At 37.2% G+C, this 27194-nt stretch overlaps 1 protein-coding gene across 2 annotated transcripts in view; it reads left to right on the top strand.

Moving 5' to 3' along the window:
- Window positions 1-26919, top strand: part of WDR37 (WD repeat domain 37) — a 40718-nt gene extending 13799 nt beyond the window's left edge. For both annotated transcript variants that reach the window (XM_065666761.1, XM_065666760.1), the window contains 11 exons: window positions 2272-2367; window positions 2538-2602; window positions 6589-6724; window positions 8072-8143; window positions 10268-10312; window positions 11118-11194; window positions 12512-12749; window positions 13620-13761; window positions 23809-23943; window positions 24705-24819; window positions 26140-26919. In XM_065666761.1, the coding sequence (XP_065522833.1) occupies window positions 2272-2367; window positions 2538-2602; window positions 6589-6724; window positions 8072-8143; window positions 10268-10312; window positions 11118-11194; window positions 12512-12749; window positions 13620-13761; window positions 23809-23943; window positions 24705-24819; window positions 26140-26271 (1253 nt within the window). In that variant the 3' untranslated portion in view covers window positions 26272-26919. The remainder of the gene's footprint in view (window positions 1-2271; window positions 2368-2537; window positions 2603-6588; window positions 6725-8071; window positions 8144-10267; window positions 10313-11117; window positions 11195-12511; window positions 12750-13619; window positions 13762-23808; window positions 23944-24704; window positions 24820-26139) is intronic.
- Window positions 26920-27194: the final 275 nt, after the last annotated feature.

The raw sequence follows: 27194 nt of genomic DNA, 5'->3' as shown, positions 1-27194 counted from the left end.
CACCATGTTAATCTGTCAGCTCTGTTCAGCCATTGAAGGCTGTGGCTTTGTTGTGTATTTATAAGCTTAATTTTAATGATGGAATATTATTAACTAAAATTGGAAAATATTTTACTTGAAAAAGTGTAAAATGTGGTGGGTTTGGATCATTCTTCTTAGTACATTGCATAACCAGCACCTCAATGGTATCATGAACGTTGAAGTGGAGCATACACATAAACATTTCAGGTATGCTCTTGCAGGGGGGTTGGACTAGATTATCTTTTGAGGTCCCTTCCAACCCTTGGGATTCTGTGATTCTGTATTATCTGCAAATATTGTTAGTTTAATGACAGTGCAGTCATATGCTAATGCGATCCAAGGTGATGTCAGAGGATCCAAAGTAACAAAGGCAGTCATATGGTAAAGCCTCTGCTCAGTTGTCCTTGCTGGATTTTGGAAGCTGTGTTGTGTGGCTTGGCTTTTGCATTGTGGAAACTGCCTGATTTGGCTCCAAGTCAGTTTCTTTTCCACACCTAATCCATGTTAAAAAACCAAACACTCATGTTAAAAAAATGCTCTTGCGGTCTTTTTGAAAATGTGCTGTTTTTTAATTCTCTTAAAACCTGGGATTGCGTTGGTTAAAGGCTACATCCTCACTACCTATTTTTTAGTGACAATTTGCACAACTGAGTTCTCAGCCTCCTGCTGAGAAGTTGGCTGGTAGCAAGCCTCCCTCTCCAACCTTCAGAAATGTCTGTCAGAAAACAAGTGGTGAATTTTCTGTACCTTGCATTGTATGATTATTTTCTTCCCATCCATTTCTGTTTCTTCATCTTCTTTCACCTCTCAGTTCTAGTTCACTCCTGGCCTTTGTGATCTCTTTCCCACCCCCCTGACAGTCTGTAAATTTTTCTCTTCTGATTCTCAGTCTGTTATTTTTTGTTCTTGGTCTAATTCCTACACTAGTGTTGTAGGTACTGTGCAGAGAGAATATCAGGTTTTTCCTCCCTGGCTTTTCCTATACTCCCTTTCCTTTATATCAACTGATTCTAGTTTCTTCCTTTTCTTATCTGTTACAGGCTTCAGCCCTAATCTTTTCAGGCAACTCATGTATCTGCCAGGCTTGTTTGTTTCAGTCATCTGTTACTACAAGTCTGTCTCTTTGTTTACTTCTTCTCATATTGTTTGTGTTTATGTGACTAGGGGGACAGCAAAGAGAATCTTGCTTTACTCATTTCAAGCACTTGGATGTGATATGGAAGTGTAAACTGACTTTTCTGGTGTGCAGAACTGAGACTTCAGTGAATTTCTCAGAAATGGCAGGAGTCGTACTCCTGATGTGTCACATTCTCCCACATCCCAAAGCCTGGCAGTGAATAACTTCTTTAAGAAAGTCCTAAGAATCTGTGGAAAGACAGGCCTAGACTTGTCCTCAAGAACTGCTTGGTTAAAGCCTCTCAATAAGAATTCACCGGAGGAAAATACTTGAAAGAGTATCAGCTCAGATTTTGAGAAGAGACTATACCACCAAAAATGCTCTTTATAAAATGAGGTTGAGCAACCTTAAACCAGCCCAGCCACTAGCAATCTTTTATGAGTACTTGATTTGTTTTAGCTATGCCATCACTCTGTCCTGTGTTGAAACGGCACTGGTGAGAGTTAGAAATAATTGATAGAAAAGCGTTTTCTTGTTACAAATACATGTTTTATCTGATGTGCCATGAAATATTTTGATCATATTTAGTGTTTCTAAAACAGGTGAATGTATAATGTGTTTGTCATTCTACATGTTTTTAGTGTATTACAAAGTATTTAAAATACATATTTGCTGCATTATGTTGTCTTACTGAAACTCCTAATAATAGAGGCATTCAGGAGAGAAAGCTGTTTTGTGATTAATAAAGTCTTTGTTAGTGACATACTAATTCTGTGGCTAAAATATTTATGATGTTGCAAGTTTTCTATCTTGTGTTGGATTTAATTCAATACAGATGTGCCGTGTATTTCACAGAAGCAATTTCATTAATCCTTAGCCAAATTTATTAGTAATTAAAAACTGCCAATATTTCCTTGGAATCTGGGTCAAGGTTGATGTCTGGAAAATTCAACATGAGTCTTGGTTTATGTCATGGTGAGACTTGCTTTTATAAAATCACAGCTGATCTTTTTTGTTGTCCTTAGCATAAAATTAGATTACTTGCTAACTATAACAATTGTGAAATAGTAAGTTAATGGTGTTGCTAATAACACTCAATTTTTGGGATTAATGTGAATTTTTGGTTTTGTTAGTACGCAGAGAGATTGATACACTGAATGAGCGTCTAGCAGCTGAAGGACAGACAATTGATGGAGCTGAACTGAGCAAAGGACAACTGAAAGCAAAAGGTAAGAGAACCACAAAGAATCCTAAGCCAGTACTTTTTAATTAATTTTATTTGTACTTTGGCCAAAACTTTGAATTTTATTGAAGGGAATTAATACCATTTACTTACAAAAAAAAAAAATCCTAATGCTGTGTTTGAAATATCTTCCTTTGAATTTATTTGTCTCAACAGCCAGTCATAGTACCAGTCAGCTTTCTCAGAAATTAAAGACAACTTACAAGGCATCTACTAGCAAGGTATGAGACAAATTAAATCTCTGCTCATCAATGTATACTCATGAGACTAACATGGCTGTCTTTAAGTTGTAAATTGTAGTTTCTTTTAGCTGAGCAGTGCTGCTCTTGGAGTAAATCTGCCTCTTGAGGAACAGTATGTTTATCTTGGATTCATCAATTACCCATTACTTCAACCACACCATATGACATTTTACACTAATTGCTCACCTGTTTTTAAGAATGAGTGTTGGAGGGGAGAGGGTGTGCTCATGTGTGTATGTGGGATTACATTTTTTTTGGAAAGAATTAAAAAATTCAATTTCAAGAGGGAAATAAAGAATTTAGTAGGTAGCAAATTTCTGAATAAGCATTTGGGTATTGCAGTTGAAATGGGGATTTAAGTAGGCATCTGTATGTGTACTGTTACAGGTTGTGGCAGTTGTGTTTGGGTTTTTAATTATTTTTTAGCTGTGAGTCTGAAATGGTTTGCTTCTTTTACATTGCAAGCCTTGCAAGGTAGTTAGCTAGTTATCTTGGGTTGTTTTTTTTTTTTTTTGCTTGGTCTCTTGGCACGGTACACCATTCTGATGTTTTTCACTTTGCTCATCTGAACCTGTCTGATGTTTTTCCTTTTTCTTTCCCCTTTTTCAGTTTTCAAAGAGTGTTAACCTGCTGCTCTTTTTACCCTACCTCAGGCTCATTTTGTGATACATTAATAAGGGTAAATGAAATGTGAGGAAACCATAACGGGATTTGATGTGTATAGGAAGCTCTGTGGTGACTGGTATTGCAGGCTAATGTGTGGTTATGGAATGACTGCAGTTGTCTTGGAAATACTATCTGTTAAGTAGTCTGAAAGTTTAAGAGTAAAGATTAGTATGGTGAAATAGATTTAAGTTACTATGTTTTATTTGGTCTCCTTTTTGTTTTACTGTTTTTCAAACTTTTTTATTCTTGTCAGTTTGATTCATAGAGGTACATCTCTTGCTTAAGAGTTTGACTTACACCTTCCTTAATGAGGCCACTTGAGCAGGGACAACATGATATTAGTAGGGACATAAAATATTAATACACCTGCTATGTAGTTATGAATTAGAAGTGTTAAAGCTGCAATCTTTTGTCTCTTGACCCACAAAGAGATTATAGCCAAAAGTCGGAAAAGTCTGTAAGTTTTGAACAAAGTTTCTGTCTGTATCCTGACTGGATGCAGTTAGAATTCCATGATACCATATCTGGGAAAATGACATTTGAAGAGTTTTAAGAGTTCAACAGCTTCGAAATTCTTGTGTCTATATTTTTTTATGAGCATTGAGTGAACAGTGCTGTTCACCAAAAATGGGTTGTGTTCCAAACTCAGTGGGGAAGTGGATTGCAGCTTCTCTTTTCAGCTCATCCTTAGATACTGTTAGTCTATGTCTAATTTAAAACTTGGCAGAAGTCCCTTTTTAAAACTTTGTCCTTTCTCCCAATGGTAAATGATAAGAGAGTTATGTTTTACAAACCAATTCTATTGTGTAATTGCATATAGTTACATTTTTCTGATTGCCAGTGTATAGTTTAGGTTTGTTCTGAAAAGAGCTTTCAATATTTGCTTGTTCTAATGAGAAAAGGTGATACTTGACTGCTTTAATATTGGTAAAACATGCTGAGACTAAAGCGATCTGTTCATTTTCTTGGAGAAAATGCTGTGGTAAATATGCTTAATTCATGTCCTTCATGGAAAATTCCCACACCTGGATACTTTTCATCGCTTCACTGAATTAGGAGTCTGAATACTAAGTTGGCAAAAATCATCTGGGAAAATGATGCTTTTAGCAGCAGGAGTTATTGATCAGTGCTCAAATCCTGAAGAGAAATAGTAGATTAAGTGCTTGGTACTCTAAAAATAAGGTTTTGTGTACATTAATGGACAAGATTCTGTAATTTAATTGTAGTTGTTTATAGATGCAGGAATCTGCATCTGCAGTACAGAGGCCTCTTTTGTCAAGTTGCATGTTATTGAAGTATTTCCTTTTCTGTCATGGGAAATTGTTAATGTATGGTTAAGGAATCGGGAAGTAATCTTGGCGCTCTCTGGTTTATCCAGTTACTGGTATGTGAAGTGAGAAACAGCAAAAAAGAAAGCAAGTACTCCAAAAGGAGTTTTGCAGCCTTGCCATTAAATGATCAGTGAAACCATTGTCCAGCAGTTTTAGAAAATCTGTGCTTGTTGATACAAGATAGTTTCTCCTAAAAAACTTTTGCATGAGGGTTTGACTCAGCATTAGAAAGACGGAACACAAGTGTAGTTCAAGTGTGTTATTGAAAGCTGAAAAGCTTCCACTTTGGAATTTGAGCTGAGTTCTATATTAAGTCCTTAACTGTTTACATAATTCTGCTGTTCCATTTCTCAGACATGACTCCACTGAGTTTAAGGATTGTATTCAATGTGCAAGTTGCATCTGTAGGATTATACTCGAAGCCTCTGAAACTCTGCAGTATGGCTGAACTAACAATCTTTACCATTAACCCATTTTCTTTTCAATGCATCCTTAATGATTGGTCCTTCTGCTGCTGTGCAACCCAAATGCATATTAGCTGTTAATTTGGAATTCAGATAGGGCATTATCATTTCAACACTGGAAAGTTGACATGCTTAGGATTTGGAATGCTCTTGCAGATATTCTTGAACTTTTAAAAACCTTTTTGGAAGTAATTTGCTGTAATGGTATGCTTAAGACCTTCTCTTTTGATGCCAAAAACAAATGGGATTTTAACCTTAGTTTATTGTATCTGAAATGTAGACTTAATTTTCTAATTTTTACTAAGCTTTAGATAAGTCTTAATGTGATTTCTGTTGAAGCATTGAAAGGTTTTGACTTAATTGGTCAGATAGATACCTGCCCATAATTGCATGCAGAGGAGAACACTGATAAATTGAACTTGTCTCTTTGTTTTGGTTTTAATAAAGCTTTACAGCTAGTCTTTCTCAAAGAACAGTTATGAGCTTTGAGACTTGTGGGCTAGAAATAGCATAGTTTTAAAGTGGTTTTGCTTTTTGAAGTTATCTTTCACCATTCTTGATTTGTTGTCTCTGGAATTGTTCCAGCAAGACAAGTTATTTGTTTATTTGTCTGTTTGTTTTAATATTGTACTCCCCTTTATCTGAAAATGTAGAATTTCTGCAAATGGGTTTCTTTCTGTAGCTACTGAGTGTTTTCAGCCTTCCTATACTATAGTGCCTAGCTAGACTTTTTTTGCCTTTTATGTGATATTACTTACACACATACAAATTTGGATTTAATGAGTCTTCTCTGTTCTCCCCTAATAGCATTGGCTTTGAAGGAATGTGCTTGTCAAATGTTTAGGCGAGTTTGACATATCTTTAAGAAAAAAACCAAATTGTATTATAGAAATAAACTGGCATCTGATGCTCTCAGGTTAATGTTTGATTTGATTAGTTTTGTGCAGTTTTGAAGGTAAATGTTTGTAAGTGGGAATGTTTCAGGATTTTACTGGAATTATGTAATAGGTACATATTTACAAAGGCATACACTAGATAACATCCATCTCTTAAGTCATCAGAGGTACTGGTTTGGGAATAAGCAAGGAAGGTTTTGAGGGATTTTGTATTTTGGTGGAGGTTTTAAAATTTTTCAAATTTGCTTTCAATTTTTCTTTTTTAAAATTATAATTATTTACCCAAATGGAATGGGAAGTGCACACGGCATTTGTGTAAGTTAATACTCTAGGGAGGTTGTGACATTGTAATACAGAATATTTTATCTTGCATTCTGTAAAAAGGGGGGTGTTACGAAGAAAAAAAAAAGGAGAAAAAAATTAAAAATGAATAGGTATGTTTGCATCCAAGCTCACTTTCCTACCATCAAGTGTCAAATTTTTGGCAATAGTGAACTGTCAGGACACTGAAGAATTATTATGAAAAAGAGTATCTTTTTGTGTTTGTGAGATAATGACTTAATCTTGAGTCAATGTAGAAAAATATGTTGGTCTTTCTGCTATTTCAGATTGTATCCAGTTTTAAAACTACAACATCAAGGGCAATCTGTCAACTGGTAAAGGAATATATTGGCCACAGGGATGGTATTTGGGATGTCAGTGTTGCGAAAACTCAACCAGTGGTGTTGGGAACTGCATCTGCTGGTAAAGTTTTATGTTACTTGAATCTTTAGAAAATTCTGTTTTAGTCCCTAAGCTGTATCAAATACAGGTCAGAAGCATTCTTGAATACTTAAACTCCACACTGAAAGAGTCAATTTAAAGAAATTAAGTAGCTGAAAAATTGTAAAGTTGGAGTTTCCTTGAAGCACATTTAACCTTTAGAAGGTGCAGGCATCCTTGTTAATCTTTCTAAAATATGTGCCAGTTCACTTCCCTGAAGGTCAGCTGCAGCCTGTTGGATGGTGCAGTGGGTGGGTTGGGGAACTGAACAGACATTCTATCATAGTATTGTTTAGCCTTTGTTTTACATATGCTGTAGACTTAGTTGTACTTTTCATGTTCTTGTATTATTATATTCATCAGGATTTTGCCTAAGGATGTAGGGGCAGCTAAAAATCTTAATTTTCAGTTCTTATTAACTTTACTACATTCCTTCCTTCCCACTTCAGAGGGTACAGGTACTAATGAATAATTTGCTAGATCTATTAGGATCTAAAAATGTTTCCTAGAGGCTTTGTGTGGTTTTGTAAAATTACTAGGGAGACAAACCATAACCAGATAGAATTAGTCAGTTTGAAGCGACAGTCTTTTGAAACTGGAACAGAATCTGAACACTTACTGGACGTAAATATTATGGACCCAAAACTTCTGCATCATAAACTGAGCTGTTAATAACTTTTCTGTGTCCACATTTTGCCTTTGTGTGGGACATCCAGTTTAACTTGGAAACAGTAATTTTCCAATTCAACATTAAGGTTCTTCGAGTTAGAAAATATTTATTAATTAATTGGTTTTGGATAAAGGAGTGGCATTTCGAGTGAATTCCTTTTTAAGTAAGTTTTCATTGTGTTCTTCAGTGACTTATGTAGTGACAGTATCAACCTTAACTAGTCTGGTTCTATGACTTCTACACAGAAAGTAAATAGTCTGTGTGTAGAACTCTTTTTGTAATGACTGCCTGACTTTATCACCGAATGATTTCCGCGTTCTTTCTGTATCTCGTGATGCACAGCTGAAACATTATACATAAGTATATAACCAAGTTAGCAAATATATCAAAAGTCGAATTTGCCTTTGAATACTTACTGTGAATTAATCCAACTGGGATAGCACCTTTACTTTTCTGGAGGAACTGTGTATTAACTCCTAATGATAGGAAGCTTGTATATTTCATGTATAAGGCTGTAATAAAGAGGATTTGGTTCGTCCTACATTTGAAATCTATTTCATATGTTATGCTCTACATTTGAAGATAACTTTGTTGTATGTTTTTCACTTTTAACTGATTCATTTGTAACAATATTTACAGCTGCTTTTTAATCTTTCTAGATCACACTGCTTTGCTATGGAGCATAGAAACAGGGAAGTGCCTTGTCAAGTATGTAGGGCATGTTGGATCAGGTAAGATGAGGGCATGTTGTGAAAACTGGAAATGGAGTGTGGGAGGGGGAGAAGTGTTTTAGACAACTACAAAAATGTTTATTGCAGTTTCACTTGCAGGTTTGCCAACACCATTAACAAGTCACTTGTGAAGTTCCACTAATCTTCATACAGAGAATGTTTTGTAATGTGATTCTTGGAGAGGCGTATTAAGATAGTTCTGTAAATGCTAAATGAATAAACAGGTCCATGTTAAGAAGTTCACAGGCATAGTTATGACACTCAGAAGTTAAATGTCAGAAGTCTTGAGGTCTCATGCATATGCAGAGCAAGAGAAGCTTTTATCATCATAAATTAGCTGCATTGTAGGGTTTATGTTATATTTTGGTATACAAAATATAGATGCTGGGTGAACATCTATTTGCGCTTCTTTGTTTAATACATGATCCCATATATAATTTGTTGCATAATACTAAAATCTTGTTTAGAAGGCAGCTAACTGATATAGGCATTTGTTTGTCTCTGTACTGGTATGAATATTATGGAAGCAGTGTTTTTAAACCCCTCCTTGGGTGGAGAGGTGCACTGCAGTGAGAGTTTTTGATGTTTGTCTGCAATTTTGATGTCAGATTTGACAAACACCTCATTAGCCCCCTTCTGTTTCAGAAGGAGTTACAGTATAGGATTTTACACACCAGCAGTGAAGAGGTTTGAACATTGAGTGATCATTTGAGTTGAGTGGTCACTAGGTGATCCATAATGCCCTCAGTGGTTAAGTAACTCAGCTAGCATATCACATGAACTTTGTGGCAAAAATACAAATAGAATTAAGTTCTCCAGAGAGTAGTCAGCTGCTTCAACCATGAATTCTACTTTTTCCTGCTATATGACTTCTAATTACTACAACGCAGAGATACTAACAGATAGATGCATAGAAACAACAGGTAACAGTTCAGTTTGTTCAGGTACCTCAGGTTGTTTGCTGCATGGAGGGGGTGTCTTTATCCTCCATAAAGTCATGTTTAAAAAACTCCAATCACTTGGATTTTGATGCTGATAGTTTGGTATTTTGTAATTGCTATTTGGCTAACCATGAAAATAATAAAAGCTCTAAGCTGTATTTAAACAGTTGTGTGTAAACTAAGTTATTATGTATAAATTTATATAAATTCTGCATAGCTTATAATTTATTTTAAAATATACATTTCTATAAGTTATATTTAAAATAATGTCTTTATTCATTTAGTAAAACTTGTTTAGGTTTGACAGTTCATTAGAAATGGATCAGAGGTGTTGGGTGCCAGCAGTTGGTGCACTGTTGAGTTAGTTCAGTGTGAACAGTTTGGATATCTTTTTAGAGTCGTTATACCATGCTCTACTGACAGCATCAGCATTTTTTTCCTTGCATTATGGATGGAAATGATTTCCAAGTTCTTTCTTGAAGAACTGCTGAAGAGAAACTTAGGGATTTTGCTTAGTAATGAAAAGTAATTAAATCTTATGCACTGAAATAAAAAATGAATAGGGTGGTAGAATTCTTGCAGGACTGTTTCAAAACAATGTTTTGATTACATGTGGTTGCAGGACTGAAATCTGATTTGTATTATTTGCATTAGGCTTTTAGGTATTTGTTCTTGCAATCTTAAGTAATAATCAGAAAGTTGATGGTCATATACAGCAAGTTTTTGGTATGTTAGAAATAGTTATGAATATTTAAATTCTCTTTATGGAAGTCCAAAGCATTATTTCCTGTCAGCTTACACGTGATTATTTGAGTAGCGTGGCTTATTTATCCTCTGTGACATGCAATGCTTGTAATAGATTCAGGAAATAACTTGCTAGAAAGTATGTATTGTATAATCAACAATTATTGTATAATCAATCAGCTGCAGTTGATTATACAGTACTAAGTAGTATTAGTTGATATTGATACAATACTTGATACTAATTAGTATCAAGTTCCTTGATACTACTTAGGTTTATGTACACAGAATACCATTGTGCTTTATCTCACCTAGGAGTTTGCTATACTACAAAAAATTACTTAAAATCAAAGACTTCTTGATTTTTTTTTCCAATCCTTTTGATGCTGAAACATTACAAAATAATTATTTTGTTATACTTACTTTTTTTTTTTCCCCACAGTAAATTCCATAAAGTTTCATCCAACTGAGCAAGTGGCTCTTACAGGTATGTGAAGTTTTTTTTCATATGCTAAGTATGTTAATCGTGATGGAAATATACATGTAATTCACTAGCATCTTTTGGGTTGTAGCCCCTGTTCCTACTGTTTTGTCAGTGTCCTTGCTGACTGAATTGTTTTTATATTTCAAGACATAAAAAATCAGAGCTCGATCTTTCCATCTGTGGTTGCTGTATTGTATTTAGTGCTTTCCTGCTCCAAAGCAGACACTTAGAATCATATGTCAGCTGCACGTTTGCAAATCCGTGAGACCTGATGGGATTCATCGAAGAGCTCTGAAGGAGCTAGTCGATGTTATAGCAGGACCCCTGTTGATCCTCTACCAAAGGTCTTAGGAGTCTGGGGAGGCTCCTGCTGACTGGAAGCCAGCCAGTAATGTTACAGTTTACTAGAAGGGTGTGAGGGAGGACACAGGGGACTACGGAGCTGTTAGTCCAACCTCAGTTCCTGGAAAAATTATGGAGAAGATTACACTGGGTACTGTTGAAAGGCATTTAAAGAATAATGCAGTCATCAGGTACAGTCAGCATGGATTCACAAAAGGAAAGTCCTCTTTAAGTAATTTGATGTCCTATGATAGGGTTATCCACCAAGTGGATGAAAGGAAGGTGGTGGATGTAGTTTTTCTAGACTTTAGTAAGGCTTTTGATACTGTTCCTCACAGCATCCTTCTGAACAAGTTGTTCAGCTGTGGGATGAGTGGGTTCATAGTGTGCTGGGTGAGGAACTGGCTGAAGGAAATGCTCTTATTTATTCTCTTTTTTTACTTGAACCTCTCTACCCCCTGTGCAGCATCTGGAGACCAGACAGCTCACATCTGGAGATACTTAATACAGTTGCCTACACCTCAGCCAACTGCAGACTGCAACGTAAGCAATCAAATTGCTGCATCTGTACTAATTGCACAGAAGTTTAATCAGCTACAGGTTTTATGATAAGGCTGAATGTTAGATTTATACATTATTAAAAATTACATGATTTCAGGATTGCAAAAAGCATGGCTTTAAGGTTTTAGTTTAATAGATTTCAGCCTTTCTTTCAAAAACAGACTCACTTCATGTTTTCAAAGATCTATGGTGTAGAATAGGATATGCAGCTACAAGTAACTTACTTTTTGTTCAAGATAGTAAATGTATAAGTACATGAACTGTCAAGTTAACATTTTTTGGCAATAATTCAAATCATAAGTAATAATTAAATTCTTAAGATATTTATATTCTTGTAGCTTAACTTACTGAGGCATTTGTATTAGCTATAGTTGCTTTGAATTGAAAACTGATGGTAAAGGCATGTCATTTTGACATTTATTTAATTTACTGATTTCTAATTGTCTCTTGCCAGCACTCATCACACTGTCTGGTATTGTCGTCCCCAGGCTTTTATTTAGTCAGTACTTCTATTTCATAGACTGCCAAATGCTTTTTTGTCTTAAAAGAACCCTTACTAAATTATGAAGACAAATACAGTTTATAGCAGGAGCTTCACAGCAAGCCAAGCAGGGGCAAGAGATGGCTGGGCAATACGAGGTAGATTTCTGAATGCAAAATGTTTGCTTCAGTTTATTTGAATTGGTATTTCTACTTTGAAAGAGCAGTACCAATGTTATCTTTTTTACATCCAGATATGGTGAAAGAAAACTGTATTTGTCTTGCACAGGCAAAATAGGGCTCAGAGAGTGATGCTTCATGGTTAGCAAAAGAATTTATTTTCATTCGGTTTACATCAGCACTGCATGATGACTCTGTATTGACAAGCAGACAAATGTTGATGTCATGATTTTGGTTCTAATGGATAAAAATACAGCTGTAAATGATTGTCTTCCCAGAGACTAAAATAGTCAATGCCCTATTAAATGCTTCTTACCCTTAAATATTGAAAGGAAAAAAAGTCCCTTGATAAATGTGTTGCAGTGAAACTCGAGCATGATAGAGTAGGGACTTACCAGATAATAAAGGGGATAGATACTCAGAGCTAAACGGTTCAGAAACTGTGTTTAACTCACTTGTTCCTCCAACTAAGTTTTTGAAAGTGAGTACCTCAATAGGCTAGATTCTATAGAATTAAGTTACCCATATTGGCATTAAGGGGATTGGGAAGCATTTACATTGTAAAATGTAACTTGGAGACATTCTTTCCCTTTTATTCTAAATCCTTTTTTTTTTTTTTTTTCCTCTTGCATTTTATAGCAAATGTCTGGAGAGGATGAAGTTGAGTTCTCAGATAAAGATGAACCCGATGGAGATGGAGATGTTTCTAGTGATTGTCCCACTGTCAGAGCCCCGTTAACTTCACTGAAAAGCCATCAAGGAGTGGTCATAGCAGCTGACTGGCTTGTTGGGGGCAAGCAAGCTGTGACAGCATCATGGGATAGGACAGCAAATCTGTATGATGTAGAGACTTCTGAGCTTGTCCATTCCCTTACAGGTATTTTTTCCCTTACAGGTATTTGTTCACTTACAAAAAGATAGATTGGTGGTTCATTTTTATATGTGGGATTATTTGTAGATACCAAAACATTGGGAAAAGTTGTTTATCTGGAGTACAGTGTGAATGTATACAAGACTTAGTGTTGCTCAATTGTAAAATGGTTAGATTTGGAAAGGACCTTAAGATCATCTAGTTCCAAACCCCTGCTATGGGCAGGGATAGCTCACACTAGACCATATTACCGAAGACTCTGTCCAACCTGGCCTTAACGCTGCCAGGGATGGAGCTTCTTTGGGCAGCCTGTTCCAGTGTCTCATTGCTCTCACAGGAAAGAACTTCATTGTAGCTATCCTGAACTTCCCCTGTTCAAGTTTAAACCCATTTCCCCTTGTCCTATAGCTAAAGTCCCTGATGAAGAGCCCCTCTCCAGCATCCTTGCAGGCCCTTTTCAGATATGTTGTAATGGTTTCTAAAATTCTGAACTTCATGCTCTAAGCATGAAATTGTGTTCCTTTAAACTTGTGATATAACTTCTGAAGGTAGTTGGTTTTAAACTAAATGTAGCCAGATTTTAGTTCTTGCAAAATGCTTTAGCTGTGTTTGTGGTGTATTAAGTAGCAATGACCTATTGCAACTTAATAATAATAATAATAATGTGAAATGAATACTGTTGTGGTTTTATTTTTCTTTTCCCCTTTTGCTTTTAAATGCAATTCTAAACTTTAACATGAAAGTTCAGAATGATTATTATTATTCCTTTCTCTTTGGGGGGAAAAAAGAAAAAATCATTAACATTTCATTCTAAGTTTATGTGAAAATGAAAATTCTTATTTTCATTACCTTACATGTTCTCATCTGCAATTGTAGGGCACGACCAAGAGCTAACACATTGTTGTACACATCCCACCCAACGTCTTGTGGTGACATCATCACGCGATACAACCTTCCGTCTGTGGGATTTCAGAGATCCTTCTATCCATTCTGTGAATGTCTTTCAGGGCCACACAGAGTAAGTGACAGTTCCTTCATGGGTTTTTCCAAGTTCCAAAAGTATAAATGAATTCTTCAGTTGCTAATCTGAACAGCTAATCTGCGCTGTTTCTGAGGTACTAAGCTCATTCCCCTGCTTTATGAGAGTCATTTTCACAAAACCTCTAAATGGGCCTTGTCAGGTGTAACACAGCAGTGCTTAATTTCCAAAACAGCAGCCAGGGCTTTTGGTGTGATATTGCTCATATGGTAAGTCTAGATAAAACCCCTTTCAATTAGAGCCAGTTTAAGGAATTGGCCAGTTTAATGGAATAGACCTTGAGCAACCTCTTTGGTCACTGTTACTCCAGCTTTTAATTGCCTTCGCTTTTGTGCTTATCTTGCATTGTCTGTTTCCATTTTGTTACCTGAATGGGCGAGTTTTTGGTATTGTCATAGGCTTTTTCTACTAAATACGCTCCAACTTACAAGAGTCTCAAAACTGCCTTCACTCTGGTGGCTAGGGCTGTGCAGCTCCCAGTTGCTTGAGGGAGCGGCTGCTACAGAAGATAGTACTTTGCTGGGGAACACAGTGCCGAGGCAGTGGCTTGGTAATTTGCAGTCAAGACATACTTTGAGGAATTTTATTTTTGGTCCATTATTGTACTGCCTGTTGGCAAAATGTTTTTTAAGTTTTTAATCAACACTATAATAATCTTCTGTTAGAAGAAACTGTTTTATCTGTTGACTAGAACACACATACACCCAAGACATTTTTTGGCTTTCATGCATGTCTCTTTGAATAATTTGTCAATTTTTTAGTATTTTGATAGGTTCTTGGAATCAGTTCTGTGAATTGGATGTTACAGTCATTAGCACTGATGATTTAAAGCCCTCAGCTCTTGCTAAGTACTTCCTGGTGAATGGCTGGCTGGAGCTCAGAGAGCTATTTCTTCTTCCCTGTGTATTTTCACCAGATCAAATACTAATGTGTTAATTAGATGCCCGACGTCTCAATCACGAGACCACACATAATGTTCATCGTGTTGTAGCCCCCAGAACCTTATTCCACCCCAGTACTCCTCACAGGGGATCCAAACTGTTACTGAATCACTGCGTTGCGTGGCCCGGACGCTCAGCCCCGTACCCTCGCGCCTTCTGTGACGCTGCCGGGCCCTGGCTCCTCACTGGAGCGACGGCCGGCTCGGCCGGAGGCGAGCGCTGCCCTTGGCCGCACACCTACAGCAGCCCGAGGAGGCGGCCCGCCGGTCGCGGAGGCCCGACGTCGCGGGCTGGGCAACCGCACCAGCAGGTGGCGCCGTCGCGCTGCCGTCGCGCGTGGCCCCGCGGCAAAACGCGCCAAGAGAAGCGGGCCGGGGAAAAGGTGCATTCTGCCTACTGGAGTCGTGCTTCAGGATCGGGATTGCTGCCCTCGCGAGCGAGTTCCCATTTAGGAAACGCGAGGGAGGGGATGGAGGCTTTAAACGTGCTCCGAAGTGCTGGGAGTTGTTCCCTGCGGTGCTCATGTGTTGAGCGACTGAGGAATCCTGCCATGTGCAGAGTATGACTTCATAAAGTTAATTGACATCCGAAAATGTAAAGCAGCTGCTGTGTACTATAAAGCGGTGTTCTGTCAGACTGTGTTTATGTATAGCAGTTGCAAAAGATTATTTGTATTTTAAGTCGATATCTGTATTCTAAGATACCTGTATCAATATTTGTATTTTAAGTAAGTTAATATAGGTGAGAATTCACCTAGTTTTTTGGTGTTCTGAGCTTGGTTTATTAAAAGCAGACTATTTCTTTCTGCTACTGTGACAGTCCAAGAAAATAAATTCTTCTTTAGTAAGGCCAGAATTTGTTGGGATCAACATATCTCAAGCTTCTTGTACTGATGCCTGGTTTAAATTAGGAGGTAATCTTAGTATGATTGCCAGCTGTATGTTAGGTTGTTCCGATGATAATGATTTCAACTTGGCCCGTGGTAAATTGTGTAAGTTGCACATCCTGGTGTTTAGTTAACCTCTCTGTTAAACGTTTTGTGCCTCTCTAGTTTGAGTTTGTCTGGCTTCAGTTTCCAGCTGCTGGATTTTAACTTGAAGAGAGTTTTCTCTTTGTTTTCTGTATTAATAGATACTTAAGTGTCTGGTGTCCTCAACATAAAAAGGACATGGAACTGTTGTAACAAGTCCAGAGAAGGGCCACGAGGATGATCAGGGGACTGGAGCACCTCCCGTATGAAGATAGGCTGAGCAAGTTGGGGCTGTTCAGCCTGGAGAAGAGAAGGCTGCGTGGAGACCTCATAGCAGCCTTCCAGTACCTGAAGGGGGCCTATAGGGATGCTGGGGAGGGACTGTTCATCAGGGCCTGTAGTGACAGGACAAGGGGTAACGGGTTCAAACTTAAACAGGGTAAGTTTAGATTGGATATAAGGAGGAAATTCTTTCCTGTTAGGGTGGTGAGGCACTGGAATGGGTTGCCCAGGGAGGTTGTGAGTGCTCCATCCCTGGCGGTGTTCAAGGCCAGGTTGGATGAAGCCTTGGGTGACATGGTTTAGTGTGAGGTGTCCCTGCCCATGGCAGGGGGGTTGGAACTAGATGATCTTAAGGTCCTTTCCAACCCTAACTATTCTATGATTCTGTGATAAGTTTCCTGTATTTTCTTCTCTACAAAGTACCAGTTCTTTTTTCCGAGTTACCTATTTTGTCTCAAAGTGTGTTTTCTAACATATTTTGACGTTTATATGTCCACAGACTGAGTTTAGTATATTGGTAGTACTATAGCACTTAAAGACAGCATTTGGCTGAGTCTTCAAAGTGCATTCAGGTCTTTCTTGAAACTTCCTAGGGAAGTTTCCACATTTGTAAACATTGCTTGTTTGCGTTTTTTATATATATGACTATTTCAGTTCAGTACATGACTCATTTGCTTGTGCCCTGCTCACATAGTGATAAATACATCTTGTCACAGTTTCCTTTAGGTTTGCCATGTCTGCAGATTGTTTCGCTTATCCTCTACTGTTTAAAAAATAATGAAATAGTGAGGAAATAAGACTGATTTTTGGTAAAATATGACTATTATTGCCTAATTTTGTGTGTGCAGCAACAAGGATTTATTTTACTAGTGCTGTTAATCCCCAGTCACATCCTGCTTAGATGTTTAAAGTAGCCCTGGGAAAAGGTTGCATTTGTATTATCATCCAGACGCCTGCTTGTTGCATGTTAATTAAATGGATCTCCTGAATTAAAACCTCCAAAAATTATACTGGAGATTCAAATTCCAGCACCTTTTTTCCAGCAGGTACTGCTTTAAAGTACATGTTTGATAATACATAACACCAACTGTTTTCGTACTGAGAAATTATTTAATTTAGAGGTTATTGATTTGAACTCGAAGTTGAATTAAGGCTTTGCTCTGAAGAGCAAAATGGTTCTGGCATCTATGTGGCAATTTTCATTCCAGCTTCACTTCTGCTTTTGTTTGCTGACCCCTGTACAACTGTGTCTTGTTGGGGCTCTGAAGGCCATTCTTTTCTAGTTGAACAGCTGTGGTGTTGACATGCTCTTGCATATGTGCTTGATGAGTCTTTCAGACAACAGCATATTCTTTTTCCTTTCCCTCTGGTTGTATGGCTGTAGGATGCCAGAAAGGAAAGTTCCTGTTCATTTGCTGTCTGTATGTCTCTGAATATGCCGCTGGATGGTGACCTGTGCATCTTCCTAAGACCTTTGGAAATAGAGGATTGCAAATACGTCTTGGTTCTTTAACTTTTCATCTTCAAAATCCAAAGCTTCCTGGAAAATCTGAATTAAAAAATGTGAAAGTACTTAAGCAGCAGCTGATTAGGATGCTGGACTGTATTCTGACATTTAGTGAATTGGGAATTAATGTCAAAATGGCATTCTGTGTCAAGAAACTAATAATTGCTTTATTTTTGTGGGCACTTGGGTTTGCCAAGGTCAGCTGGCTTTCCTAGGTTCTTTATTCTGCAAGGTTTAATTCTCATACCCCGAGATGTGTCTCTTGTTCTTGAAGACCAAGGGGGAGATGACTTTTCTTCAGGCAGTGATGTAATTGGGCATCCCTCTTGGAAAGTAGTCTTACTCTAGATATACTCAGTATTATAAGGTCACTGCTAGGTGTTCTTACTCAGCCACATTTTCTTAGTGAACTACAGCTAGATGTAGTTCTAAAAATGCAAGTTTTGCACCTTTGACTAAATGCTGTGCTAGGAAAGGGAGTCTTTTGCGCCAAACAAAATGTCACTATTTGGATGCTGTCAGTGGAGTTCAACCAGTATTGTCTGTCCTTTTCAAGATAGTCCTGTTCTTGCTTCGGCTGTTAATGCCGTAAGTGATGCTTTGTCTACCATTTTTCTGTTGTTTCTAATCAGAGATTGCCATAGGCATTTGCAGTGTGAATCTTTCATCCAGCTTCTGTAAGAAATGCAAAATATTTCTGATGAAACATTCAGTTTTCTCCCCAAGCCTTACTGATTAACTAGATGATTCTGATATTACTGTTAGTATTCCTGCCTTGTTCTGTCTGCTGTTGGTTTGTGTTTCTTTTTTTTTTCTCTTAAATTTCATTGAAAAAGGCCCCAAACTTGCTTTCAAACACTGTTCTGATCCCACATTTGCACGTTCCTGTTCTCTAAATGAAGGCTATGGCCTGGACTTTAAGCTCTAGGTTTAACTTTTAAAATTTTGTGCTTCTAAACATGTGCATGTAAAACCCTTTTGGTTCACATTTATTACGTTTATGTAATAGAGCACGTCAAGGTTTCAGTAGTGTTCTTAGAGGTGTTAGCAGGTTATTAGCTGATAGCTCAAGCATCCAGCTTTGAATTTGTCTAACTTCCTATGTTGTTAGCTTACTTGTGAATCTGTTTCAGGACAGATGGGGCCAGACTGTTCCTGTGCCTTCAGCTCAGCCAAGTTACCTGTCTTTGCTTTCTTGCATAGCTTGAATACCCCATTTTTTATTCTAACCTTCCTTCAACCTAATGCTGTCATGGAGTTGTTGAACTGCTGAAAAAGCAGTATGAAAGATAACATTTTTTGATAGTTCTGTTTCCTTTATGTTATTGAACCTTTTCTGTTGTCATTGGCAAACTTCCTTACAGTAAAAATTGCTTTCTGAATAATAAGGAAATATAAAAATTGAATAAACTCCTTAAGCTGTAAGTGCTTAAAATCACAAGCTCTGTAGCTACAAGAAACAGAACAAAAACAATCAAACAACAAATGTTTTATTTTAGGGGTTGGGGTATGTAATATAAAAAGTTTGACTGCACTCTGTGTTAGCTGTTAGTTTTGTCAGTCACTTTAAAAAGATGTAGGCGATAAATCTGTATCCAGTTACTTATGAGTGCTTTAAGCTTCACTACAATAGATGGGGAGAATCTTAACTCCATTCTTGAATGCATGCACTAAGAAATGCTATCATTTTTTTTCAAATGACCCACGAAAGAGCATAGCCAAAGGTCTTTTCTTTATATCTTATTGAGTGGAGCATAACATTTTATGGTGTGTTGTCATTTTAAAGCTTAAGTAACGCAGCAGTAGTGCAGGGGTAAATGGACCTGTTTTATCCCATCATCAGTGTAATGGAATTGATTTGAAAAATACCTCCACCTTAACTAATTTACTAACTTGCCATTGAGTAATTCTCATAAAAGCTAGTTATTGTTTTCAATCCTGTATCATTTTATTATTTTAAGACAGAGAGAAAAGGAGATAAAGGCAATTTTCTCTAAATGTCATGAAATGCATATCTCTGGAATAGCCATTGTTGATTTAAATACTAAAAATACGACTTTTTAGTGCTAACAGTTGGCTCTGAATTTCTCCCCCACCCCCTTTTTGCGTTAATTCCTTCATGGTTTGTTCTTGCCATTTCTCAAGTTGGAAGAAAGACCTCTGCTAATATTGGGAGATAAATCCACAGACTTTGGGAATTCTCTGTGTAGCTCTTCCTAGAATCAAGTACCTTTAGCACTTCTGAAACCTGGATGCGCAGACATGGAGGTATTGGTGTGCTTCTTACCTGGGACTATGTGGCCGATGCCATCGCTCTTTCAGATTGGCAAGCTGTTGTCCATATCATGACTTCTCTACAGGCTGCTCCGTGTGGGGTTGTTCTGTCCCCCTAAAAGAATGCTCTTGCACAGGAAATGCTGTACCATATCGAGCTTCCTTTAGGCTTTGTTCCTGAATTTTACTACTTAAAATGAGGGGAGCATATTTGAGCTATTTGAGCATTCAAATTTTGCTGTTTAAGTGCAATGTGGTGTACATGGAATAAATTTATCTGAAAGCTCTCTTTAGTCTGTTTTCTCCAGAACTTCATCCCACACACAAATTAATGCTTATGGGTAGATGCCTTTTCACAGGCATGAAGACATGTCTCTCAGGGTTCAACAGTAAATCCCAGTATAGTCTGCAAATCAAAATGGAAACAGCAGTGTTAACTTTTTCTGGTGCATTGCCAGTAAGGGTTGTGCATCAGCATTTCATGGTCCAACATTTTCAACATATTTCTCTTCTTTTTTTTTTTCTTTTCTCCCCTTATTTTTTTCTTCTCCTATGTGTGAAATTTCAGCAAATTGTTATGCAAAACAGTTTTGTGTCTCAGTGTGACTGGGGAGACAGCTGTTCAGCCTAATGAGGAGTGCTAGCACTACAGTATTTCTGTTGATTGAGACCCACGGAGGGAGCAGGATGTTCGAGGCCAGGCAGCGGTGTGTGGTGAGGAAGTGCCACGTTGTCAGCTGGAAGTACACGCTCGGCTGCTCCCTATGACAAGATAAATGAGTTTTGCTGGGGTTTGGCGGAGGCTGAAGCTTTCCTGGAGAACAGTTGTAGCGCACCAAACTCCCTGTGGGACCCACAGTTTGAAGTGTCATAAGACTGCTTCCTCTTTGCCTATTTTTCTTTTTTTTTAGATGTCCTATAATACCTGTCATCTTTTTGAGTTATTAAAAGCCTAATGTCTTCTAGCATTCCATTAACACAGGGGCTGATGATCTTTTGTTGATGCTTTTTATTAATTTAGCCAAGGGGATGTTAACCACAGTTTTAGCTGGATTAGAACAAATGGAAGGCTAGTAAAAAACCCAGAAAGTAAAACTAGCTTTGTGAAAATACAGGAATAAGTCTTGGTCTTTGTGATATGGGTGGGGTTAGGGAGGCAATACTTTTGAAAGTATTTGTATATTGGCTGCTCTGACAGCCTCTTTCTTATAACATAGGCTTTGCTTCCCTTTCTTCTCAGCTTCCTGTCTTAGTTTGGCTGAAATCCTGTTTTAGTTAAAACCAAACAAAAACCCAAACCAAAACAAAAATATGAGTTAAGATGCCCCAGTTTGGAATAGCAGTGGAGACAAATCATGATCTGTAGGACATAAGAGAACCTATGAGCACAGCACTTGCTCATGTCTTAAGTCAATAGTGTTGTACATGTTCTTGAATTCAAATGTATGTTTGTTGGTTTTTTGTTTTTTGTTTTAGAAATACGAACTCGGAATGTTCCACTTAAAAAAGCCCACAAAAAAAAAACAAACCAAACAAAAACCTGCCTGGTCTTTACTCACATGACAATCAGGTGCTGATAAAACTTCCCCAGAGATGTCAAGTGTGAGACTGATACTGCTTTTGGCCTTGTTATTATGTTACTTAAAACTTCTAGTCTTGCAATCCTCTTTTGAAAATGAGATGTCTTTGAGAATTAAATAGAGTGTGTCTTCAAGTTGTCCTAGGAGAGTAATGTTTAATTTTTTTAAAAGTATAATATCTGAGACTGTTGGGCGGTATGTCCATATACTGTTTGCTTTGAAACTGTGACCAAAATTCTTTATTATACTTCAGTACAAAGTCCTTTTCTATCTAGCCTTTGAATTCAAATGGAAAAGGCTATTTTTATAGTCACGTGTGCTTGCAAACAGTGCATATCCCAGCCTGCAGTGCCTTAAGGTAATGAACAGGGGAGGGAGAGGAGTAAGACCACTGAACACCTTTAAAGATGTTTGCTGAAAACAGCCTGACAGCCTTCCCTTTGCTTTTCTATCACTTTCCCACTCAACAGAGAGCTACAGCAGAACTTCACCCCATTTTTCTTTTTTTACAAACTTTTTCTTAGTGTACCCAGTGATATTTGAATGAATAGTTAAACCAAAAACAGCACAGGAAAGGATTTTGTTTTCTTCTGAGAATCTTTCTGGTTTTACAGGACAAGTAGGGGTCGAGCTAATCTAGAGCTGGCATTCTGTTTGCATGGTGATAGTTTTGAATGCTTTCATTTGAAAAATGATAAATCTAAAAATGAGATAACTTTATGTGGTCAAAGAAATATAACTGTTTGACAGTGATAAGTGATAAAGGAGAACCAATATGAGATCAAAGAAGTTGGAAAGCTGTTTAAAGTTCTGGAAAAAAAAGCCCAACCCAACATTCAAAATTGGAGAGTTATTTTAAGACAGTTTCACAACATATTCCAACTATAACTGGAATAAAATGTATGATGAAAAACTGATCGGATTTGTCTGCTGACAGCAGAATACTAAAAGACGCTGTATATTCATTCATCTGGAGCTTTTCTATGACTTGTATGTCTTATACTGTTTGCATAAGGAAGTCTCCTAATGTGTGTGCAAAGTATGGAGATTTAGAGTGAATTTTAAATGTATAAGCATTGTTTCAGACATGTAACAGCAGTACAGAGTTTAGTGAAAAGACTGAATGTTTTACTAGGGTATTTTACAGCTTGTATAAACAGCTGGTGAGGAAGGAAATGCAGACGGTGGTGAGTGTAATGAAGGTCAGACTGGTGGAGAAAACTTCAGTGCTAAGAACATACCAACTCTATCCTGCAGTAACTTAACTACATGAATGAGTTTTCTTCCAAAATGTGAAGGTGGCTGATGAAAGAAACTTATTAGTTGTGGCTTTCATATCTGTTCTGACTTTTAGTTCATAAAGTCCAGAAGATTAGGTGAAGGCCTCCTGGTTCTTACTGTAATAGTCTCCCTGATAGCTCAGGTGCACTCTAATAATGCATTAGGAAACTTGGTATCAAGAATAAAGTGGAACTCCATCCTAATTAAAACTTAATTTGGTGTCAATATAAATTAAGAGGCTTGCATAACCTGGTCTGTTGTGACCCGGCTAGTGCTAATCTCAATCAGCAGTTTGGATAGGACATGAATTCCAATTGCTGCAGAACAACCGAAGTGACAGTGACAACTGACAACTTAAATTAAAATTACTAAATTCTAAGGAATTGACGTGCATGACCCAAGTTACAAGATAGGTCATTAAATCAAATCTGTAGAGACAGAGTTGAGAAACTTTCCCTGATGATTTTAGAGAGAGACAAAAATGCCTTGTTAGTACATTGTGTGGGCAGAAAGTAACTGGTTTTGAGTTAGGAATTTATGCAGTAATAAAGTGAAAATAGTAGTACAAAAACATTAATTTCTTAATGTGAAATAAAGATAAAAGCTCATCTTCGTAAGAACTGTTCATCTGAGCTCAGCAATATACTGTTCTATGAAAGTGTCAAATGCAAAGATAATAAAATTCTAAACCAAGATTCTTTATATAATCCCTTTGGAGAGTTCTAGAGAAGTCTTTGGATGGAAACTAAAAAACTTGATTACTAGTCTCAAAACACTTGAGCACAGGAATTGAAGTGTTATGTTACTAATTCAGTTTTGGGTGTCTTATAAGTCTGCTGGACATTAATACAGAACTTCAAAAATGAATTAAGATTTCAAGACTGGACGTGACAAACTCATAGTAGGGTCAGTGGAATATGAGAGATGCCTCTAAGTGACTTGCTGTTGTTGGACTTCACTTAGTGCTTGGGCCAGTCAAGTCCAGTATACCTTAAGTGACAGAGGTTCTTGTAAGAATACTTTTTTATTCTAAAATGTCCACTTGAAGTTTTAATATTTCAAGTTACTTTGGTTAAAAACAATCAAAAAGGCAAGTAACATTTTAAAGGAAACATGGGAATAGAAAATAGAACTTTAAATCAGATGCTAGTTTAGAACTTGACATCTTCCTTTTTACTTCTGATTGTTTAGCACTGTGACATCTGCAGTTTTCACTGTGGGAGACAATGTTGTTTCTGGTAGTGATGACCGTACTGTAAAAGTTTGGGACTTGAAAAACATGAGGTCTCCTATTGCAACGATCCGTACAGATTCTGCAGTCAACAGGTAAGCAGATCTGAATTACTGTTTTTCTTAATTCACGTTTTCTTAGTTAATTCTTATTTTCTTTCATGTGTGGAAATAGTTCACAGGTGCAGTGGGGAGGTTTAGGCTGGACTTCAGGAGGCATTTGTTTACTGCAAGGGTGGTCAGACACTGGAACAGGCTTCCTAGAGAGGTGGTTGACGCCCCAAGCCTGTCAGTGCTTAAGAGGCGTTGGGCCAATGCACTTAATAACATGCTTTAGCTTTTAGTCAGCCCTGAATTGATCAGGCAGTTGAGCTTCATGGTCACAGAATGGTTAGGGTTGGAAGGGACCTTAAAGATCACCTGCTTCCAACCCACCTGCCATGGGCAGAGACACTGTTTTTATAGGTTGCTTCCAACTGAAATAGTCCATTCTATCAGTTCACTGAATATACATTGAATTTTAGTCACTAAAATTAAAGCTGAGATTTGTGAGATTTTGAAAAGGTCTCAAGTGGTTTTATAAAATTCAGGTGCAGTCAACATTAATTTTCAGTAAATACATGGTATTGCTTTTCTGAGACTATTTTTTTTTTATATGGGATGCAGATATTAAGGCTCCTTGAACATCTCATACAGTAGAAAACACCTTAAAGGTTTAATACTTTTTATCTTTTTTCACTTGGGAATTTTAGTCAGGAAAAAATTCAGCTGTATCACTTCCCATGAGCTTAAACTTGTCCTGTCAAGTTCTATTCTCATTGTTTTGTACATCACCTACTTTTGTCTCTTCTGTGCAGGATTAACGTATGTGTTGGCCAAAGAATCATCGCCCTTCCACATGACAACCGACAGGTTAGATTATTCGACATGTCAGGAGTGCGATTAGCACGCCTCCCTCGCAGTAATAGACAGGTAACTGAATATTTGTAGCCTTAAAGTATGTCTGCTCCTCTTTCATACAAGGTTAAAAGTAACATTTTTTTCTCTCTAGCTTAAAAGCTGAACAAATGCTGACAGACACGTGTCTGTACAAATGGGCTATTGTTAGTTATTGAAAATGACCAACATGCAAATAAGTAACATTTTAAATTTTTTAATTGGAATTGGAAATGATATTTCAAGTGGATGGCATAATCATTTTTCTCCTTACTAAAGTGAAACCGCCTTCTTTAGGAAATGGAAGAAATGTGTAAGAGCATTTCAGATGCATATTATGTGTAAGGGCATTTCAGATGTCTTGATGTGAATTGTGTCAGGAAAGTGGCTTACTAAGAGGTTTAATATGGTGGTTTGTTTTTTTTCCTTTCAATTACACAGTGTTTAACTTGTTAAATGAAGAAACAAAAGGAAAAACATGGGGATCAGTTTTGTGAGCTCACCTTGTATGATTTGCTGATTGTGTTTTTTAACTTCCCTGCTTATGCACGTACATTCTTGGTATTTGGTACCATGTACTAAGCCATTCTTGATGCAGCCATCAAGTTTTGTGCGTTTGTGGTGCTATTTGGCATGGCAAGCATCACTAATGGAGCAAATTAGACTAAGTGAAATTAATTGGATTGTGCCACTTCAATAGGCTTTTTTTTTGGGTTGATTCAGCAGCTCTTGACACAGTTTCAGAAGGGGTTTTAAAGCTTAGCCTTTTTTAGTCTTTTTTTTTTTTTCCCTTAATATTTCCATTCAGGCTGCCACTACTGAAATCATGGCAAATTTTTTGGTACAACTTAAATGTTGGTCAGAATCCTCTTTGGGCCATTTTTGTTACTGTTGGATTTGAACAATAGATGAGGCATTGCTTTTCCTCAGTATGACATATTTCCTGCAGTAGTATTAATCTTTCTGAATTATGAACACGATGGACACTTAATCTTGCAGGTTTATAGCAACATAGTTGCCAGCAAGTAGCTGCATATTTTAAGATTGCTTTTAAAATTGCTAAAATCAAAATTCAATCTGCTTTTGTTAAGTAAAATTTAATGAGATGGCAAACATACCTTGGAAATACCAAAGTTTTGATGCACCTCTTCATATGCTTCTGTCATTATGGATCCGGTGCTGATATTGAATCTCATCATTATAAAGGTGAGAGTAACAATGACCTTTGGGATTCTCTAGTACTATTTATAAAAACTAGCATGAGCATTAGCAAGTTTGCATTTTGAGTTACAATGTTTTGATGACATGGAAGCTTTCAAGATATAAATAATACTGCTTTCTCCTTAACTGTTGCAGGGCCACAGAAGAATGGTGTGCTGCTCAGCATGGAGTGAGGACCATCCAGTATGTAATCTCTTCACATGTGGATTTGATCGTCAGGCTATTGGTTGGAACATCAATATCCCTGCTTTGTTACAAGAAAAATGAAATGCTGGAAGAATTTTGTGTTTTATGTTGCCATGGACTTCTACACTTCTGCAGACTCTTCTGAACACTGGTCTGCTGTCGCTGTAAAATCTCTTCCTTAAGTGGAAACTTAAGCAGATGTTCTTGTTACCACATTGTGCACAGTTTGCATGAGTTGTACAGAAAATGTGATGTTTTTTGTTCTGTTTTTTTAATTAGTCTCGTGTATGAACTTTTATATTTTGGCATCCACTGGTCAATATGTTCACTGTTGCATAGAGCACATAAATGTTCATAAGTTATTTAGCATTTAATAGATACACAGTAGGGCATTACATTTGTGACATAAATGTGAAACTTATGTAATTAATGTAGAGAGTGTATAGCAGTCTGTTACGTTTTTTCATTATTACATATCTGCCTTGTGCTAAAAAGAATCTGCAGGGCTAAAACCTTGAAATGAAGTGTGAATTTCACTAGTTGTATGATTGTAAACATTTTCCTGTTTGCATCTGATTTGGAATACTTTTTTTAGTGCTGCAGTATAGTGCAACTTCAACTCCATTTTTATTCCTGTTACTGGGAAATAGTAGATTTGAGAAGGAAAATGCAAGCAGCTTGTCGTGAATATAGACTGCCAGGTTTATTTGGAATGCTTTTTGTACTTCTGAAAAATATTCATTCTCCCCTTCTTATATAAAATGATTCTAAAATTTCATGGCATTTCATACTAGCAAAAATCCAGAATATTGTGATTCCAGTCACTGAGATCGTGTCAAGCAAATTTTGAAGCACTTTAGTTTATAGCTATTGTTATAAACCATTTATGAAAGTTTGACTTTACCAGTGAATGTGAGCTGACCTTTGTAAGAAGGATTGCTTCGTTTTGGTGATCTGCCCAGAAAGGAAGTGTTTTGGGAGTTGTTTTTTATTTTTTCCTTGTT

This window comes from Lathamus discolor, chromosome 2 (assembly GCF_037157495.1).
Source record: "Lathamus discolor isolate bLatDis1 chromosome 2, bLatDis1.hap1, whole genome shotgun sequence".
NCBI classification, from domain to species: Eukaryota; Metazoa; Chordata; class Aves; order Psittaciformes; family Psittacidae; genus Lathamus; species Lathamus discolor.
Note: the sequence above shows the minus strand (reverse complement) of the source record. Positions and strands in the feature narration are given on the sequence as shown.